The sequence below is a fragment of the Coffea eugenioides genome, unplaced genomic scaffold (assembly GCF_003713205.1).
Source record: "Coffea eugenioides isolate CCC68of unplaced genomic scaffold, Ceug_1.0 ScVebR1_1855;HRSCAF=2785, whole genome shotgun sequence".
Classification (NCBI taxonomy): Eukaryota; Viridiplantae; Streptophyta; class Magnoliopsida; order Gentianales; family Rubiaceae; genus Coffea; species Coffea eugenioides.
In genome coordinates this window covers 1-18952 of record NW_020862288.1, presented here as the reverse complement: position 1 = coordinate 18952, position 18952 = coordinate 1, and the positions used below count along the sequence as shown (strand labels likewise).

Genomic DNA, 18952 nt, shown 5'->3' with positions numbered 1-18952 from the left:
GTGCTTAGTAGCATTCGGACCTCGGCCTTGTACTTTTGTAACGCTCTTTCTTATTGAATGAAAGCATATTTCTTCTCGTCTCAGTGCTTTAATTTCTTGCTTTGACTTCATCCCTTGCTTGTCCCCCTTATTTTTTAATAGCGTAACAACGATATTGAAGAATAACATAATAACTGAAGTCATTACTTGATTAAAAATTCAGGCGTAATACAATCTGAGGTTCTCGGCGTGCCAAGACCTCGGCACTAATGAGCCATCTCGGTAACTCAGTTTACAATACCCCTTAGCGTCAGATTCCACAACTCGGTAAGGGCCTTCCCATTTCGGGCATAATTTCCCTTGCGGTTCAGCTCGGCTGACTGAGTTTTTTCTAAGAACCAAGTCTCCAGGTTGGAATCTACGATGTCTCACGCGGGCATTGTAGTAGTGTGCCAGTGTGTTCTTGTAAGAAGCTATCCGGGCTGAGGCGAGATTCCTTCGTTCTTCGACGAGGTCGAGGTCCAGCTGCCTCTCTTCGTCGTTCACCTCGGCGGCATAGGCTGCCAGCCGAGGGCTGGGGGTAAGGATCTCAGCCGGGATGACCGCCTCGGCGCCGTAGGTCAGGGAGAATGGGGTCTCTCGCGTCGCTGACCTCGGCGTGGTCCGATACGACCACAGGACACTGGGGAGTTCCTCCACCCAAGATGACCCAACTCGGTGTAGTCGGGTCCTGAGACCATGTAGAAGAGTCCGGTTGAAGTTTTCTGCTTGACCATTGGCCTGGGGGTGGCCTACCGAAGTGAAGTGTTGTTTGATGCCGAGGTTCTCGCACCAAGTCTTGAACGGGTTCTCGGCAAACTGTCTCCCATTGTCCGAGATGATGACCCGAGGTATGCCGAAGCGGCAGATAATGCACTTCCAAAAGAATTTTTGAATGGCCAGCCCTGAGATGGTCCGAAGTGGCTCGGCCTCGACCCACTTGGTGAAGTAATCCACAGCGGTTACTAAGAATGTATAACCCCCGACGGCTTTGGGGAAGGGACCTATGATGTCTGTCCCCCATTGCTCAAACGGCCAGGGTGAAGTGATGGGGACCATGAAGTTTGAAGGCTGGTGGTGCTCGGGTGCGTGGACTTGGCAGGAAGGGCAGCCGAGAACGAGGTCCTGGGAGTCTTGCCGAAGTGATGGCCAGAAATATCCCAGGAGCATAGCTTTCTTAGCTAGCATCCTGTGGCCGATGTGAGCCCCACATAGGCCCTCGTGGATCTCGTGGGGGACCTCGCGTCCTGCCTCGGGGGTGACACACCTCAACCATGGGCCGAGGTAGGAGCGCTTATATAGTTCTCCATCGCGGAGTGCATACCGAGCGGCTTTGCGTTGTATCTTCCTTGCTTCAGCTCGGTCTTCGGGAAGGACTCCTTGACCCAAGAAAAGGATGAACGGGGTCATCCAAGTTTCTTCAGAGTGCACGGGGCAGGCCACCTCTTCCACGTACCCTGGTTCACTCAGGACCTCCACCAAGACGGTTTTGCTGAGGTCAGAGAATGAAGTGGAAGCCAGCCGGGATAAGGCGTCGGCTCGCTTATTCTGGGACCGAGGGATCCTTTGGATTTCGAATGACTTGAAGTACGCGGTGAGTTGGTGAACTTTGGAGAGGTACCGTTGCATGGTCTCATCCTTGGCCTCGTACTCACCAATAACTTGGCGTACCACGAGCTGGGAGTCACTGCGGACGTGGATTTGCTGGGCGCCGAGCTTGCGGGCTAGCTGGAGTCCAGCGATTAGAGCCTCGTACTCGGCTTCATTGTTGGTGGCCGGGAAGTCAAAGCGGAGGGCGTAAGAGCAAACCTCCCCCTGAGGTCCTTCCAGGAGCAGTCCGGCTCCGCAGCCGTCTCCATTAGAGGATCCATCGACATACAATGTCCACAGGGATGAGGTGGACACCTCGGGTAAGGCTGAAGTGGACTCCGGACCTTCCGTGAAGGTGAGCTCAGCAAGGAAGTCAGCTAAAGCTTGAGCTTTTATGGCGGTGCGTGGCTCGTAGGACAAGTCATATTCTCCCAATTCGACAGCCCACTTGGTGAGGCGACCAGAAGCTTCGGGTCGCACCAATATTTGCCGAATGGGCTGGTCGGTCCTGACCGAGATGGGATGGGCTAAGAAGTAGGGTTTCAACCGCCGAGCTGCGTGGACGAGCCCCAGCACAAGTTTTTCCACTTGCGTGTATCGGGTCTCCGGCCCGCGGAGGGCTCGGCTGACGTAGTAGACCGGCACTTGGGTGCCCTCATCTCGGATGAGCACAGCGCTGACAGCCTCGTCGGCTGCGGAGAGGTAGAGGTAGAGCTTCTCCTCGGGCCGAGGTGAAGCGAGTGTTGGTAGGTGATGCAAGTACTGCTTCAGCTGGTCGAAAGCAGCCTGACACTCCTCAGTCCAGGCGAACTGGTCAGCATTCTTCAGCACCTTAAAGAAAGGCAGAGCTTTCTCGGCTGATTGGGACAGGAAGCGATTCAGCGCGGCCAGGCGTCCATTCAGCCGTTGGACTTCTCGGATGTTCCGAGGTGGGGACATGTCCTGAATGGCTTTCACTTTGTCGGGGTTGGCCTCGATTCCCCGGTGGGAAACCAGATACCCCAAGAATTTTCCCGAGGTGACGCCGAAGACGCACTTCTTGGGATTCAGCTTCATCCTCGAGTCTCGCAGGACACCAAAGACTTCCCTCACGTCTGACAGAAAGGATGAAGTGGCGAGGCTTTTAACGAGGATGTCATCCACATAGGCCTCCACATTGCGGCCGATCTGATTCTGGAAGAGTCGGTTGATCAGCCTTTGGTAGGTCGCCCCGGCGTTCTTTAGCCCGAAGGGCATGGTAGTGTAACAATAAGTACCTCGTTCGGTGTAGAACGCCGTTTTCTCTTGGTCCTCCTCACTCATTCCTATTTGATGATACCCTTTGAAGGCATCTAGGAAGCAGAGGATTTCATACCCCATCGCCGCGTCGACGAGGGCGTCTATCCTTGGCAGAGGATAGCAATCTTTGGGGCAGGCCTTGTTGAGGTCGGTGAAGTCGACACACATTCTCCATCCCCCGGTGTCCTTTTTTACCATGACTGGATTGGACAGCCAGGTGGGATATTGGACCTCGTGGATCATCTTGGCCGGCAAGAGCTTGTCGACCTCATCCGATATGGCTTGGCTACGTTCGGGGCCGAAGTGCCTTCGTTTCTGTCGCACAGGTCGGGCCTGCGGGTCAACGTTGAGTTGGTGAGTCATGAGCTCGGGTGGCACTCCGACCACTTCATCCGCGGACCACGCGAAGACGTCTCGGTGGTCTTTGATCAGGGAGATCATTTCTTCTTTCAGGGGTGAGGGTAGTCCAGCCCCTACTTGGACCACTTGGTCAGGTTTCGCTTCATCCACTACCACCAGTTCCACCTCATCCCCGGGCTCCAGCCTGTTGGGCTCTTCTGCCTTCCGAGGGTCGATGCAGTCTATGGAGAGGACCGCTGGCCTCTTTTCTTCTGACCTCGGTGAGGGCCGGGGGGTGACTGCTGCTTGAATGGTGGCGAGGTAGCATTCCCGGGCGGCGCCCACATCGCTGCTTACCTCGGCCACCCCCGCAGAGGTTGGAAATTTCGGCTCTCAAGGCATTGAGCGTGGGCCGGCCTATCAGCATATTGTAGGGGGAGTCTGCTTTGACCACCGCAAAACTGACAGGCACAGTTCGGCAGCGTGGATGACGCCCGATTGTTACCACCAGGGTCAACATGCCTTCCGGGTGGACGACGTGTCCCCCGAATCCCACGAGGGGAGTCCTGACAGGAGTGAGTTGCTCCTTGGTCAGTTTCAAACTTTCGAAAGTCCGGTAGTACAAGACGTCTACCGAGCTTCCGGGGTCTACGTAGACCTTTTTGACTACGTAGTTGTTGGTGAGGACTTCAATCACAAGAGCTTCATGATTGCTGGAGGCCGCAGGAACGGGGTCAGCGGGACCGTAGGTGATGACCTCGGACAGCCGAGAGCTCGGCTCGGCCACCTCCATCTCGGCCTGGCGGTAGGTCCGCTTCCGGGAGTTCTGGCTGTCTCCTCCCGTTGGTCCTCCCGCGATGGTGTTGATCACCCCGGCGATGTTGGGGCCGTAGCCCGGTGAGCCATCGCGTGGGGGCTGCTTGTCCTCCCTACGGTTTTCGGGACCTCGGCAATGCATGTTCGTGTCCCGTCGGTCGTCGCGGCGAGGGCCTCGGTTCTCCCGGTGGGAGACGCTTCGGTTGAAGCCTCCATCCTTGCGGACGAATTGCTTCAGGTATCCTTGCCGGATCAAATTTTCGATTTCCCGCTTTAGGTCGTTGCAGTCTTCAGTCTCGTGCCCTACATCACGGTGGTAGGCACAGTAGAGGTTCGAGTTCCTCTTATCTCTCCTCCCCGGAATTTCGGGAGGGTTGCGGCCGAGGTGATTCTGCCTCATCACAGCCAGGACGTGGGTCCGGCTCGAATTGAGGGGCGTCAGCTCGGCGTCCGAGGTGGACAATCTGCCTTTCACGATCCGGTCGAAGACACTTCGGCGGTCTCGGGGTTGGTTTGAAGTGCCACTTGGGCCTGGTTCACCTCGGCCAGTGTCTTTCCTCCTCCGGGGATCTTGCCCCGTACGAGATGCTTGGGCTTCTCGCTTCATGCGATTTACATCTTCGCTTCGGATTCCCTGGTCCACTCTTTCCCAGAGCTCCCGGAGTGTACGGGGGTACTGCCGATGGATTTCGGTGTTAAAGATCCCTGCTACTAACCCGTTGGTGAAGGCAGCAATAGTTACTTGCTCGTTCTGGTCAGGTATCTGTACATTCTCCTCGTTGAACCTTTGGGCGTACGAGCGAAGTGACTCGCCCTGACCCTGTTGCAGGTTCAAGAGGTAAGCTGAAGTCTTTGTTATTGGTCGAGACGACACAAAGCGGTGGATGAACCGGTCTATCAGCTCATCCAGGGAGGAAATGCTCCCCGGTTCTAAACTCCAGAACCACTTCCGGGCGGTCCCGTGCAGGAAGATGGGGAAAGCCCGACAGATCACGGCGTCGGGGACGCAGTAGAGTCGGAATGCGGAGATGAAGGCGCGAAGGTGATCCTCGGGGTCACCTCGGCCGTCGTAGGTGTGCAAATTTGGAAGCTTAAAGTTTGGGGGCACCATCTCCCCATTGATGTCATCAGTGAAGGGCGGAGCCCTCATGTAGTCAGAAGCTAGGCCTCCGGGACGCCGAGGTGGGTCCTCGGCTCGTTTTCCCAGTAGTCCCCGAGAAAATGCTCGGGAGATGGAGGCAATCTTGGAGGTTGCCTTGGATGAGACTCGCCTGGAGGTGCTCCGAGATAGACGCCCATCTTCGGAGTCCTCGCCTGAGGGCACTTCAGGGGACTTCGTTGGTCTCCTCTTGGAAGACTCGGCTTTTTCTTTTCCCTGCCTCTTGAGGTACCTTCCTAGTTCCTCAAAGATGTTGGGGTTGTCCGTGACAAACTCGGCCATCTTGGCGATGGCCTCCTCATTGTTGGGCTGGGTCCTTTGGGACCCATGTTCCTCAGAGATACGATCTTGCTGGGCTCCGGATGTCTGCCCAGCCCCAGTTGAGGGAACTCTTCCGCTTCTGGAGCGCGTGGATCTCATTTTAGCAGTAATCTCGTTCCCACAGACGGCGCCAATTGAAGAGGTGATTTTTGGTGGATATGTAAGCCGACCTGAATCAGTCCTCTCTGAGAGGAGGTGAGGTGAATTCGTGTGTCCGAAGTCGACCTCCTTGTCCGAAGTGAATGGCGGGGCTTCTCCCCTGGTATCACTCCGACGATTAAGTTAGTATGAGAACGAGAAAATGCTAGAGTATGAGCAAATGAACAGTGTATGCTTACTTGTTGGAGTGTGTGGGGTATTTATAGAGCGAGAGTGGAGGGCAGGACGGAGGTCTTATGTCGGTGGGACCCATGCCCTGCCATTACGGCTCTGTTCCCTGTCAGGGGGCCTGACTCTGACACTGTAGCCGCCTGGACAGGGTGACGAGGAGTCCTTTGCAGTAGTCATTAAGTGCGACAGTGCTTTTCAGATAAAGCACTGTTCCCGGATGATGTCAGGTGACTTGCCTCATCCGCGTGCAGCTGAGGTGGAGGTGCCGAGGTCACCTACACGGTAGACTAGGGATCCGGCCGAGCTTAAGGGATATGCCCGAGGCACGGGTGAGCTCTGATGTCGGACGAGGTGAGGTCACCTCGGACATGCGGGGTGGCCGAGGTGAGCATCCTCAATAAGCCCCCCAAGCCTCGGGAGCTCCGGGCTAGGGAGGTTCCGAGGCTTCCTTGTGCCGAAGTCGTAGAGAGCCGGAGTCCCGAAACTGCCCCGGAAGATGCGGGGACGCGACACGTGGACGTGTCAGTTGACAGGATGTGGTCACTGGTAACCGTCGCGTCGTGAAGTAGTGGGACGTTTCGTGCAGAGGGTGTCAGCTGAAAGGACGGGGTATTAATGAGGAGAGAGGGAGGCACGACGTTTTGAATTCGAACGTGGCCGTCCTTTCGCATTCTTGCCGCCTCTTCGGATTCTCCCCAAACCCTTATAAATAGGGGGGGTCCCCCTCATCGCACTTCTCACACCTTTCATTTTCATCCGAGACCCGCAAAGTTCGCGAGCGTAGCCGAGGTCAATATAGTAGCCGAGATCGGAGTAGTAGCCGAGATCAGATCCGAGGTCATCCACTTCGTCCAGTTCCGTAGGCAATAGTAAGTACCCTTCTTCTTTCTTATTTCGTCTTTCACCCATGGCCAAAACGGCTAAGACCCACAAAGAGACCATAACTCCGAGCCACCTGACCGAGGTGAGGCCGGATCCTGGGGAAGAAGCGACGACATCTAGTTCGGAAGGGTCGACCCCGAGTTCTGAGAAGGGATCAACCGAGGCGGGAGCCAGTGGGGCAGCCTCGGAGTTGGAGTCATCCGAGATGAGCGAGGGTGGTTCCGAGGTGGACTACAACGAGGAGCTCGGCGTCGAGACACCACACGACGAGGACGCCCTGGAGCCTGTCGCTCCCGAGGACCTAGCCAACATCGACTTCGGCAAGATGCCGAAGTTTAGAAGTCGCATCCGAAGAGATAGGGCCGTGAAGGTGATGAACAAGTACCCTTTCCGGTCGGGGTACGAGATCATTCCGGCCGGAGCAGATGACTCAGCCGAAAAGCCCCCCTTGGGCACAGTGGCCATCTATGTCCAACAGTTAGAGGCCGGGCTGAGGATGCCCACGTCAAGGTTCTTCAGGGACTTGCTTCGTCACTTCGGCGTGAGGATTACCCAACTCACCCCGAACGCGATCCGCATCATTATAGGGTTCGAGATGCTGTGCCGACATCAGGAGGTGGCTCCCTCTGTCGACCTCTTCCGCCGATGTTATACCCTTAAGGCGCACGGGACAGACAAGGGATGGTTTTTTGTCAGTAACCGGAACAATGCCATTCCGAAGTTGGTGGTCGGTTCTCCCAGCTCGATCAAGAATTGGAAACGCGACTTCTTCTTTGTGTCCGAAGTGGACTTCCCTAGAGGTTTCTGGTGGAGGCCAATCAAAGCGAAGGCCGATCCTTCCGCTGGGGATGCCAAGGAGGAGGACTTCCAGAAGCTGATGAGGTCGGGACTTCGGATATACAGTCTGGACTACCCCGAAGCCGTGCTGGTTGACGGGGGAATCAGCCGAGCTTTGCTCAGTCCCGACAGAGCTCCCTTCACTTCCACCAAACTTAAGATTCCTTGTAATTTTCTTTCATAACTTTGCTTTCACTTCGGCTAAGACATATGATAATATTTGTTTTTTGTGCAGTGACTAAACTGTCCGACATCGTCGTATCGGGCTCGTCCGAAGTGGCCAAAAGGCAGAAGAGGAAGAGCTCTGATGAGACGTTGGCACCTCCGCCGAAGAAGAAATCGCAAGGGCAGGCTGCCAAGACCTCGGCGGCCAAGAGCACTCCCACCCCGGTTGGTCAAAGCAGCTCGGCCACCGCTGCTACGGGGTCCACCTCGTCCGTGCCAGAGGGAGTGCCTCTTGGAGTCACCACGGCACTCCCACCTCATGGCCGAGGCAAGCAGCTGAAATCCCCGGTCAATGCAGTGTCGGGGACCTCGCTATGGAATCGTTTCCATAGTCCCCCGGTGTTTTCTGGGGATGAAAAGACGCACCCCGCCGGGCACTGGTGTCCGAACTGGAAACTTTCGGTCAACGACAGGTGCAGCCATCCTCGGGTTGCCCAAGAGTTGGTGATGCACTCCCCCCTACCAAGGGACTTGGAATTTATGAAGAAGTTGACCCCGGCTGAGATGATTCAAAGCCTCATGGTGAGCACGGCTTCCACCTCAGCCTTTGTGGCCGAGATGACTCACCGGTACTGTGCTCTAGTCGAGGAGCAGGACACCGGCAAGTTGCAGAATCAAATCTACAAGTTGGAGAAAAAACTGTTGGTGTCCGAGTCTGAGAAGGCCGAGCTTGAAAGGCGGCTTAAGGAGGCCGAGGTGAAGGATGAGGAGGCCGCGGCTACTATCAACAGTCTCCGATCGGCCCTCGAAGAGGAGCAGAAGAGGGGGGACGAGGTGAAGGCGTCCCACGAGCAAGCTCTCGAGGGTGCCGGAGCCTCGGCCGTAGACGCTTTTCGGAAGTCCGAGGCCTTCATCAAGGACCTCGGCCAACTACTTACGCCTAACTTCATGTTTGGTTTCACATCGGCCGTTGACGAGGCCGCAGCTCACCTCTCCTCCGAGGCCTTGGAGTCCTTAAAAAACCATACCAGCTACAATGAGGACTCCAAGGAGTTATGCGATCGGATGGCCGAAGGCATTCAGGCAGGAAGGAATTTGGCCGAAGTCCAGGTCGAGTTCAACAAGTGGCTGTCCGAACTCGACGAAGTGTTCGAGGACGTGGAAGTGGAAGAAGCTGGAGGAGAGAACGCTGAGGGAGACGAAGCCGGAGGGGACGTCGGCAAAGAGCATGGAGATAAAGTTCACCCCAAGGAGGCCGAAGAGAAGGATGCCCAGGAGGGAGCCAAGACCGGGGATGGAGCCGAGACGGGGGTCTAGGCTCGCGGCTTTAAGGGGGTGGCCGAGGTGGAGAGTGCTTAGTAGCATTCGGACCTCGGCCTTGTACTTTTGTAACGCTCTTTCTTATTGAATGAAAGCATATTTCTTCTCGTCTCAGTGCTTTAATTTCTTGCTTTGACTTCATCCCTTGCTTGTCCCCCTTATTTTTTAATAGCGTAACAACGATATTGAAGAATAACATAATAACTGAAGTCATTACTTGATTAAAAATTCAGGCGTAATACAATCTGAGGTTCTCGGCGTGCCAAGACCTCGGCACTAATGAGCCATCTCGGTAACTCAGTTTACAATACCCCTTAGCGTCAGATTCCACAACTCGGTAAGGGCCTTCCCATTTCGGGCATAATTTCCCTTGCGGTTCAGCTCGGCTGACTGAGTTTTTTCTAAGAACCAAGTCTCCAGGTTGGAATCTACGATGTCTCACGCGGGCATTGTAGTAGTGTGCCAGTGTGTTCTTGTAAGAAGCTATCCGGGCTGAGGCGAGATTCCTTCGTTCTTCGACGAGGTCGAGGTCCAGCTGCCTCTCTTCGTCGTTCACCTCGGCGGCATAGGCTGCCAGCCGAGGGCTGGGGGTAAGGATCTCAGCCGGGATGACCGCCTCGGCGCCGTAGGTCAGGGAGAATGGGGTCTCTCGCGTCGCTGACCTCGGCGTGGTCCGATACGACCACAGGACACTGGGGAGTTCCTCCACCCAAGATGACCCAACTCGGTGTAGTCGGGTCCTGAGACCATGTAGAAGAGTCCGGTTGAAGTTTTCTGCTTGACCATTGGCCTGGGGGTGGCCTACCGAAGTGAAGTGTTGTTTGATGCCGAGGTTCTCGCACCAAGTCTTGAACGGGTTCTCGGCAAACTGTCTCCCATTGTCCGAGATGATGACCCGAGGTATGCCGAAGCGGCAGATAATGCACTTCCAAAAGAATTTTTGAATGGCCAGCCCTGAGATGGTCCGAAGTGGCTCGGCCTCGACCCACTTGGTGAAGTAATCCACAGCGGTTACTAAGAATGTATAACCCCCGACGGCTTTGGGGAAGGGACCTATGATGTCTGTCCCCCATTGCTCAAACGGCCAGGGTGAAGTGATGGGGACCATGAAGTTTGAAGGCTGGTGGTGCTCGGGTGCGTGGACTTGGCAGGAAGGGCAGCCGAGAACGAGGTCCTGGGAGTCTTGCCGAAGTGATGGCCAGAAATATCCCAGGAGCATAGCTTTCTTAGCTAGCATCCTGTGGCCGATGTGAGCCCCACATAGGCCCTCGTGGATCTCGTGGGGGACCTCGCGTCCTGCCTCGGGGGTGACACACCTCAACCATGGGCCGAGGTAGGAGCGCTTATATAGTTCTCCATCGCGGAGTGCATACCGAGCGGCTTTGCGTTGTATCTTCCTTGCTTCAGCTCGGTCTTCGGGAAGGACTCCTTGACCCAAGAAAAGGATGAACGGGGTCATCCAAGTTTCTTCAGAGTGCACGGGGCAGGCCACCTCTTCCACGTACCCTGGTTCACTCAGGACCTCCACCAAGACGGTTTTGCTGAGGTCAGAGAATGAAGTGGAAGCCAGCCGGGATAAGGCGTCGGCTCGCTTATTCTGGGACCGAGGGATCCTTTGGATTTCGAATGACTTGAAGTACGCGGTGAGTTGGTGAACTTTGGAGAGGTACCGTTGCATGGTCTCATCCTTGGCCTCGTACTCACCAATAACTTGGCGTACCACGAGTTGGGAGTCACTGCGGACGTGGATTTGCTGGGCGCCGAGCTTGCGGGCTAGCTGGAGTCCAGCGATTAGAGCCTCGTACTCGGCTTCATTGTTGGTGGCCGGGAAGTCAAAGCGGAGGGCGTAAGAGCAAACCTCCCCCTGAGGTCCTTCCAGGAGCAGTCCGGCTCCGCAGCCGTCTCCATTAGAGGATCCATCGACATACAATGTCCACAGGGATGAGGTGGACACCTCGGGTAAGGCTGAGGTGGACTCTGGACCTTCCGTGAAGGTGAGCTCAGCAAGGAAGTCAGCTAAAGCTTGAGCTTTTATGGCGGTGCGTGGCTCGTAGGACAAGTCATATTCTCCCAATTCGACAGCCCACTTGGTGAGGCGACCAGAAGTTCGGGTCGCACCAATATTTGCCGAATGGGCTGGTCGGTCCTGACCGAGATGGGATGGGCTAAGAAGTAGGGTTTCAACCGCCGAGCTGCGTGGACGAGCCCCAGCACAAGTTTTTCCACTTGCGTGTATCGGGTCTCCGGCCCGCGGAGGGCTCGGCTGACGTAGTAGACCGGCACTTGGGTGCCCTCATCTCGGATGAGCACAGCGCTGACAGCCTCGTCGGCTGCGGAGAGGTAGAGGTAGAGCTTCTCCTCGGGCCGAGGTGAAGCGAGTGTTGGTAGGTGATGCAAGTACTGCTTCAGCTGGTCGAAAGCAGCCTGACACTCCTCAGTCCAGGCGAACTGGTCAGCATTCTTCAGCACCTTAAAGAAAGGCAGAGCTTTCTCGGCTGATTGGGACAGGAAGCGATTCAGCGCGGCCAGGCGTCCATTCAGCCGTTGGACTTCTCGGATGTTCCGAGGTGGGGACATGTCCTGAATGGCTTTCACTTTGTCGGGGTTGGCCTCGATTCCCCGGTGGGAAACCAGATACCCCAAGAATTTTCCCGAGGTGACGCCGAAGACGCACTTCTTGGGATTCAGCTTCATCCTCGAGTCTCGCAGGACACCAAAGACTTCCCTCACGTCTGACAGAAAGGATGAAGTGGCGAGGCTTTTAACGAGGATGTCATCCACATAGGCCTCCACATTGCGGCCGATCTGATTCTGGAAGAGTCGGTTGATCAGCCTTTGGTAGGTCGCCCCGGCGTTCTTTAGCCCGAAGGGCATGGTAGTGTAACAATAAGTACCTCGTTCGGTGTAGAACGCCGTTTTCTCTTGGTCCTCCTCACTCATTCCTATTTGATGATACCCTTTGAAGGCATCTAGGAAGCAGAGGATTTCATACCCCATCGCCGCGTCGACGAGGGCGTCTATCCTTGGCAGAGGATAGCAATCTTTGGGGCAGGCCTTGTTGAGGTCGGTGAAGTCGACACACATTCTCCATCCCCCGGTGTCCTTTTTTACCATGACTGGATTGGACAGCCAGGTGGGATATTGGACCTCGTGGATCATCTTGGCCGGCAAGAGCTTGTCGACCTCATCCGATATGGCTTGGCTACGTTCGGGGCCGAAGTGCCTTCGTTTCTGTCGCACAGGTCGGGCCTGCGGGTCAACGTTGAGTTGGTGAGTCATGAGCTCGGGTGGCACTCCGACCACTTCATCCGCGGACCACGCGAAGACGTCTCGGTGGTCTTTGATCAGGGAGATCATTTCTTCTTTCAGGGGTGAGGGTAGTCCAGCCCCTACTTGGACCACTTGGTCAGGTTTCGCTTCATCCACTACCACCAGTTCCACCTCATCCCCGGGCTCCAGCCTGTTGGGCTCTTCTGCCTTCCGAGGGTCGATGCAGTCTATGGAGAGGACCGCTGGCCTCTTTTCTTCTGACCTCGGTGAGGGCCGGGGGGTGACTGCTGCTTGAATGGTGGCGAGGTAGCATTCCCGGGCGGCGCCCACATCGCTGCTTACCTCGGCCACCCCCGCAGAGGTTGGAAATTTAAAGCTCAGGTGGTAGGTGGAGTATACGGCTCTCAAGGCATTGAGCGTGGGCCGGCCTATCAGCATATTGTAGGGGGAGTCTGCTTTGACCACCGCAAAACTGACAGGCACAGTTCGGCAGCGTGGATGACGCCCGATTGTTACCACCAGGGTCAACATGCCTTCCGGGTGGACGACGTGTCCCCCGAATCCCACGAGGGGAGTCCTGACAGGAGTGAGTTGCTCCTTGGTCAGTTTCAAACTTTCGAAAGTCCGGTAGTACAAGACGTCTACCGAGCTTCCGGGGTCTACGTAGACCTTTTTGACTACGTAGTTGTTGGTGAGGACTTCAATCACAAGAGCTTCATGATTGCTGGAGGCCGCAGGAACGGGGTCAGCGGGACCGTAGGTGATGACCTCGGACAGCCGAGAGCTCGGCTCGGCCACCTCCATCTCGGCCTGGCGGTAGGTCCGCTTCCGGGAGTTCTGGCTGTCTCCTCCCGTTGGTCCTCCCGCGATGGTGTTGATCACCCCGGCGATGTTGGGGCCGTAGCCCGGTGAGCCATCGCGTGGGGGCTGCTTGTCCTCCCTACGGTTTTCGGGACCTCGGCAATGCATGTTCGTGTCCCGTCGGTCGTCGCGGCGAGGGCCTCGGTTCTCCCGGTGGGAGACGCTTCGGTTGAAGCCTCCATCCTTGCGGACGAATTGCTTCAGGTATCCTTGCCGGATCAAATTTTCGATTTCCCGCTTTAGGTCGTTGCAGTCTTCAGTCTCGTGCCCTACATCACGGTGGTAGGCACAGTAGAGGTTCGAGTTCCTCTTATCTCTCCTCCCCGGAATTTCGGGAGGGTTGCGGCCGAGGTGATTCTGCCTCATCACAGCCAGGACGTGGGTCCGGCTCGAATTGAGGGGCGTCAGCTCGGCGTCCGAGGTGGACAATCTGCCTTTCACGATCCGGTCGAAGACACTTCGGCGGTCTCGGGGTTGGTTTGAAGTGCCACTTGGGCCTGGTTCACCTCGGCCAGTGTCTTTCCTCCTCCGGGGATCTTGCCCCGTACGAGATGCTTGGGCTTCTCGCTTCATGCGATTTACATCTTCGCTTCGGATTCCCTGGTCCACTCTTTCCCAGAGCTCCCGGAGTGTACGGGGGTACTGCCGATGGATTTCGGTGTTAAAGATCCCTGCTACTAACCCGTTGGTGAAGGCAGCAATAGTTACTTGCTCGTTCTGGTCAGGTATCTGTACATTCTCCTCGTTGAACCTTTGGGCGTACGAGCGAAGTGACTCGCCCTGACCCTGTTGCAGGTTCAAGAGGTAAGCTGAAGTCTTTGTTATTGGTCGAGACGACACAAAGCGGTGGATGAACCGGTCTATCAGCTCATCCAGGGAGGAAATGCTCCCCGGTTCTAAACTCCAGAACCACTTCCGGGCGGTCCCGTGCAGGAAGATGGGGAAAGCCCGACAGATCACGGCGTCGGGGACGCAGTAGAGTCGGAATGCGGAGATGAAGGCGCGAAGGTGATCCTCGGGGTCACCTCGGCCGTCGTAGGTGTGCAAATTTGGAAGCTTAAAGTTTGGGGGCACCATCTCCCCATTGATGTCATCAGTGAAGGGCGGAGCCCTCATGTAGTCAGAAGCTAGGCCTCCGGGACGCCGAGGTGGGTCCTCGGCTCGTTTTCCCAGTAGTCCCCGAGAAAATGCTCGGGAGATGGAGGCAATCTTGGAGGTTGCCTTGGATGAGACTCGCCTGGAGGTGCTCCGAGATAGACGCCCATCTTCGGAGTCCTCGCCTGAGGGCACTTCAGGGGACTTCGTTGGTCTCCTCTTGGAAGACTCGGCTTTTTCTTTTCCCTGCCTCTTGAGGTACCTTCCTAGTTCCTCAAAGATGTTGGGGTTGTCCGTGACAAACTCGGCCATCTTGGCGATGGCCTCCTCATTGTTGGGCTGGGTCCTTTGGGACCCATGTTCCTCAGAGATACGATCTTGCTGGGCTCCGGATGTCTGCCCAGCCCCAGTTGAGGGAACTCTTCCGCTTCTGGAGCGCGTGGATCTCATTTTAGCAGTAATCTCGTTCCCACAGACGGCGCCAATTGAAGAGGTGATTTTTGGTGGATATGTAAGCCGACCTGAATCAGTCCTCTCTGAGAGGAGGTGAGGTGAATTCGTGTGTCCGAAGTCGACCTCCTTGTCCGAAGTGAATGGCGGGGCTTCTCCCCTGGTATCACTCCGACGATTAAGTTAGTATGAGAACGAGAAAATGCTAGAGTATGAGCAAATGAACAGTGTATGCTTACTTGTTGGAGTGTGTGGGGTATTTATAGAGCGAGAGTGGAGGGCAGGACGGAGGTCTTATGTCGGTGGGACCCATGCCCTGCCATTACGGCTCTGTTCCCTGTCAGGGGGCCTGACTCTGACACTGTAGCCGCCTGGACAGGGTGACGAGGAGTCCTTTGCAGTAGTCATTAAGTGCGACAGTGCTTTTCAGATAAAGCACTGATCCCGGATGATGTCAGGTGGCTTGCCTCATCCGCGTGCGGCTGAGGTGGAGGTGCCGAGGTCACCTACACGGTAGACTAGGGATCCGGCCGAGCTTAAGGGATATGCCCGAGGCACGGGTGAGCTCTGATGTTGGACGAGGTGAGGTCACCTCGGGCATGCGGGGCGGCCGAGGTGAGCATCCTCAGAATACATTATTTTTGTTAAATTATAATTAAAATGGAAATTATGGGCTTTTTATCCTCTCAAATGAATAAAAAAATTTCAAGCAAAGTATCGTTAAATAATAATGGACTGATTAATATTTTCATTTTTAATTTGATTTATTATTTGTCTCTTTTACTATTAATAATTGATTAATTATAAGTTCATTTCTTTTAGATGTATCTAAATAATTTGAAACCATATGAGATATGCTTTGCACATACCTAACATATATTTGTGATTAGTATTAGTGCTAAAAAATTAAACATAACAAGATCAAAAAAAAAAAAAGCTTAAGTTCAAGTATACTAAAAAAACAATATACGAATAATAGTAGTAAAAAGATGAAAGTAGCTAGTCACACAAGAGAACAGAGAATAAGAAAATAGTAAAAAGGACCTTATTATTATTATTTATTTGTTCTGTTTGTTGACACATTTTGAGGTACTAAGAGTATTTGGTTAACTATGAAATAAATCTTATACTACCTAATAGACTCCAGAGTTTCACTTAAAAAGATTAAATAACGGAGTAACAACTTACAAAAGAAATGCATTCTTGTATATTATTTTATCTCGGTTTTGTAAAGCAAAATGGTACCACACTAGAGCATATGGAACATTTCAGATAGCTAGCTGGATGCATCCAGAAAAGAAGTCGGTTGGGGATAGAATCTAAAACTCCATTACTAATTTACATAAATTATAAGCAAGCATCTAGCTTTTTTCAGAACACTAACTTTATCCCCTGCAGAATTGATCTTCTATGCAGTAACCAAGCTTGTTCTCAACTCCTCGACTTCAACAATACCCAGAAAGAATTTAGCTGATAGATTTCTGAGGACAAGAAAGGAGAAAAAGTGGGAAAAAGAAAAAGATGGGCAATTGGTTTGTAACAGAAGGAAGGGGAACAAGCTGGAGAGACCAAACCTTAGCATCAGTCTCACTACCACCCGCGCCTTTGATGGTTATATTTGGGCTGGTAGCTGCGTTAATGTGTATGGCAAGTTACTGGGACTACAAAGCCCAGATGGAGCGTACCATGACCGGTTTCAAGCTGTTTCTTTTTCTGCTGCCGTTGCTACTGATTTTGATGGTTCATTTGATGATGCTTAGCAGGAGGTGGTTTTATATCAGAGGTTTAAGGCCGGTTTCGGATCAGTCGACGAGCCAACAAGGCAACAGCTCCCCTCCTTGGGGGCTGGTGCTGGTGGTGCTGCTGCTTTTGGTGTTAGTGTATTATCACTCTTCTTTCCAGTCCAGCTGGTTTCGACCTCCTGTCTAAACAGTACTTGGCGTTCCAAAATCCAGGCTCCATGCTCTTCACATGTCCTAGCTAGCATATATCCGAGTACAACTGCGGAATGGTCAGAAAGGAAGACAAGGTGGTGGTTTTGGTGCGTCGTAGTACATCTTTTCTTGGTTTTGTGTTTCCTGGTTGGGGTCTAGCTACACCAACGATCTTTTGCTGCTGTGATTTTTGTTTTACGCTGTCGATTTACTGGGTATGTAGCGATTAGCCTGCCACATATTAGCTAGCTCAATAGTCTGGTCCAATTTGGTCGCGTCGCTTATTAATCATTAGGAAATCCGTGATACGGGGCTTAAACATCTGTTGTATTGAGTTCCGAGTAATGAGTATTCGTGATCAGCCATCTTGATCTTTTCTAAATAAAATGAGGTTATAAGCAGAATTGATTTCTGGAGTCAATGAATTGAATTATCAATAAATAATAAAAACCCTTTTTCTTTTTACTTAAAGTTATCTTATTTGTATGCAGAAGATGAGAGTTTGATCAGAAGTAGCTTTCTGGACACTTATCTTTTAACCTCGAGGATTCATGCAGGACTAAAATGAATATCGAATTCAATTTAAAGAGAAAAAGTTTTGAGAGGAAGTATTTTGCTGAACATTATCTTTTAACATTCTTGATCAACACCGACTGAAAAAAATGGATCTTGGCGCTACCCTTTTGAAAGGCAAACCGCTTACTTATTGTCAACATGACATCGCGACTAGAATTTCCCGGAGGCCGTTGGGCTTCAATTCAGTCTTTCTTCTCTTAGAGAGTTTTGAAGCCTCGCAAAATCAAGGTGTCCTGCTAATGTTTTCCTCTTGTAACATCTCTGCAAATGTAATGGGTTCCTCCAGCTCTGACCTCCCTCCGCCCGATCTTCACCTGGGAACACAATGGCCTCTGGCGCTGGATACTGAATGTAGTAATTGAGAGTCTGCTGGAATCACACCCTTCCTCTCCCCCCGTCCCCCCACGCCCCCCAAAAAAAAAAAAAACAAAAAAACCCCCTTTTTCTTCCTTCAGCTAAACATAGTAGTCTTAATCCTAACTATTAAAGCATAAACATGAAAAGATTAATTGAAAAATCGAATATAAACACACCCAAACCGAACACTGAAAACTTGCATGCCATAAGATCAATTCAGCTGGCCAGGTGGAGGCTGGTACAAAGTACAAACAATTGCATAGGTGCGTACGCACCTTGTAGTGTAGCATTCTAACCAAAATTTCTCGTTAACACATTTCCAAATTTTACAATGTGGTTGAGTGGAACTAGTTGGGGGAATTAAACATCACTACAAAGTATTTTGTTGCCTCGCACAATGTGGTGCAAGGATCCCACATACATTAATTTAGGATGAAGCTCCCAGTTTCAAAGAACCAACAACAGACGTACTCCCTGCACTACATTTCACTACACACAAACATGACTGACTACCTGCGCTGGGCAGGAGTTGGTGGCAGCAGGAAGTCCTCCCTAGGGGGGTCTTCCCCCTGGCCAGTAGGGGAAACCCAGTTTGCAAACTTATACATATCTTACTTGACTACCGCTCCCCTAACATATACTAAAAGCTACATCTGATTTCAGCTAGAAATCATGTTAATTTAATGCACAAAAAGAAAGGGGAAAGTTACACTAGGATTAGCAAGGACATAGATAACTCAAAGCTATATGCAACAAAAAAACAGCTTGCCTTCTTGCACAAAAAAAAAAAAAAAAAAAAAATTGAAAGAATAGAAGAAAATGGTGATGGAGGTCAATGGACAGCTGGAGATGAATTCTTCAGCTTAGGAACCTTAAATGAGGACGTGAACAATTTGGGGGTGTTAGAGGCCTGAATGGTATCAACTGCTTTCCTCTTTGAACTTTTGCATCCCTACAAACACCATAGTGGAATTTGCTTAGCATTTCGAAGGTTTATCTGATTAAGAGCAGGTCATTCCACAATTAATTCAACTTGAATCATGCAATCACCAACACCTGTAAAACCAGACATGCTTTCAACAGGACTTCAGCATGTGGATCATGACTGTATATGTACTTTTCCTCAGCTAACTGAGATTTAAACTTTGAACCACAATTAAATTGTTCTACTACAGACACCAGATTTAAATAAGAAAAATTATAGACTTCAAAGACATAAAAAGCAGAAAAAATATTCAACTCAAGACTATTAAGCATGTACAAAGAGCAACAAGCTTGACAAGAAAACCACTTTAGCACAAGCTCCCATATGAGGCTCCGTTTGGATTGGTCATTTTTTCAAAAACAAGTTTTT

The 18952-nt window shown here is 52.6% G+C and overlaps 2 protein-coding genes across 2 annotated transcripts; both read right to left on the bottom strand.

The window, feature by feature from the left end:
• Window positions 1-198: 198 nt before the first annotated feature.
• On the bottom strand, window positions 199-3327 carry LOC113755920. The gene has a single exon (XM_027299781.1). The coding sequence runs from the start codon at window positions 3325-3327 to the stop codon at window positions 199-201; it is 3129 nt and encodes a 1042-aa protein (XP_027155582.1).
• A 5957-nt stretch (window positions 3328-9284) lies between these two features.
• On the bottom strand, window positions 9285-14593 carry LOC113755919. The gene is made up of 2 exons (XM_027299780.1): window positions 11324-14593; window positions 9285-11201 (listed from the first exon to the last, which is right to left on the bottom strand). The coding sequence occupies exons 1-2, from the start codon at window positions 14591-14593 to the stop codon at window positions 9285-9287; spliced, it is 5187 nt and encodes a 1728-aa protein (XP_027155581.1).
• Between the last annotated feature and the right edge of the window lie 4359 nt (window positions 14594-18952).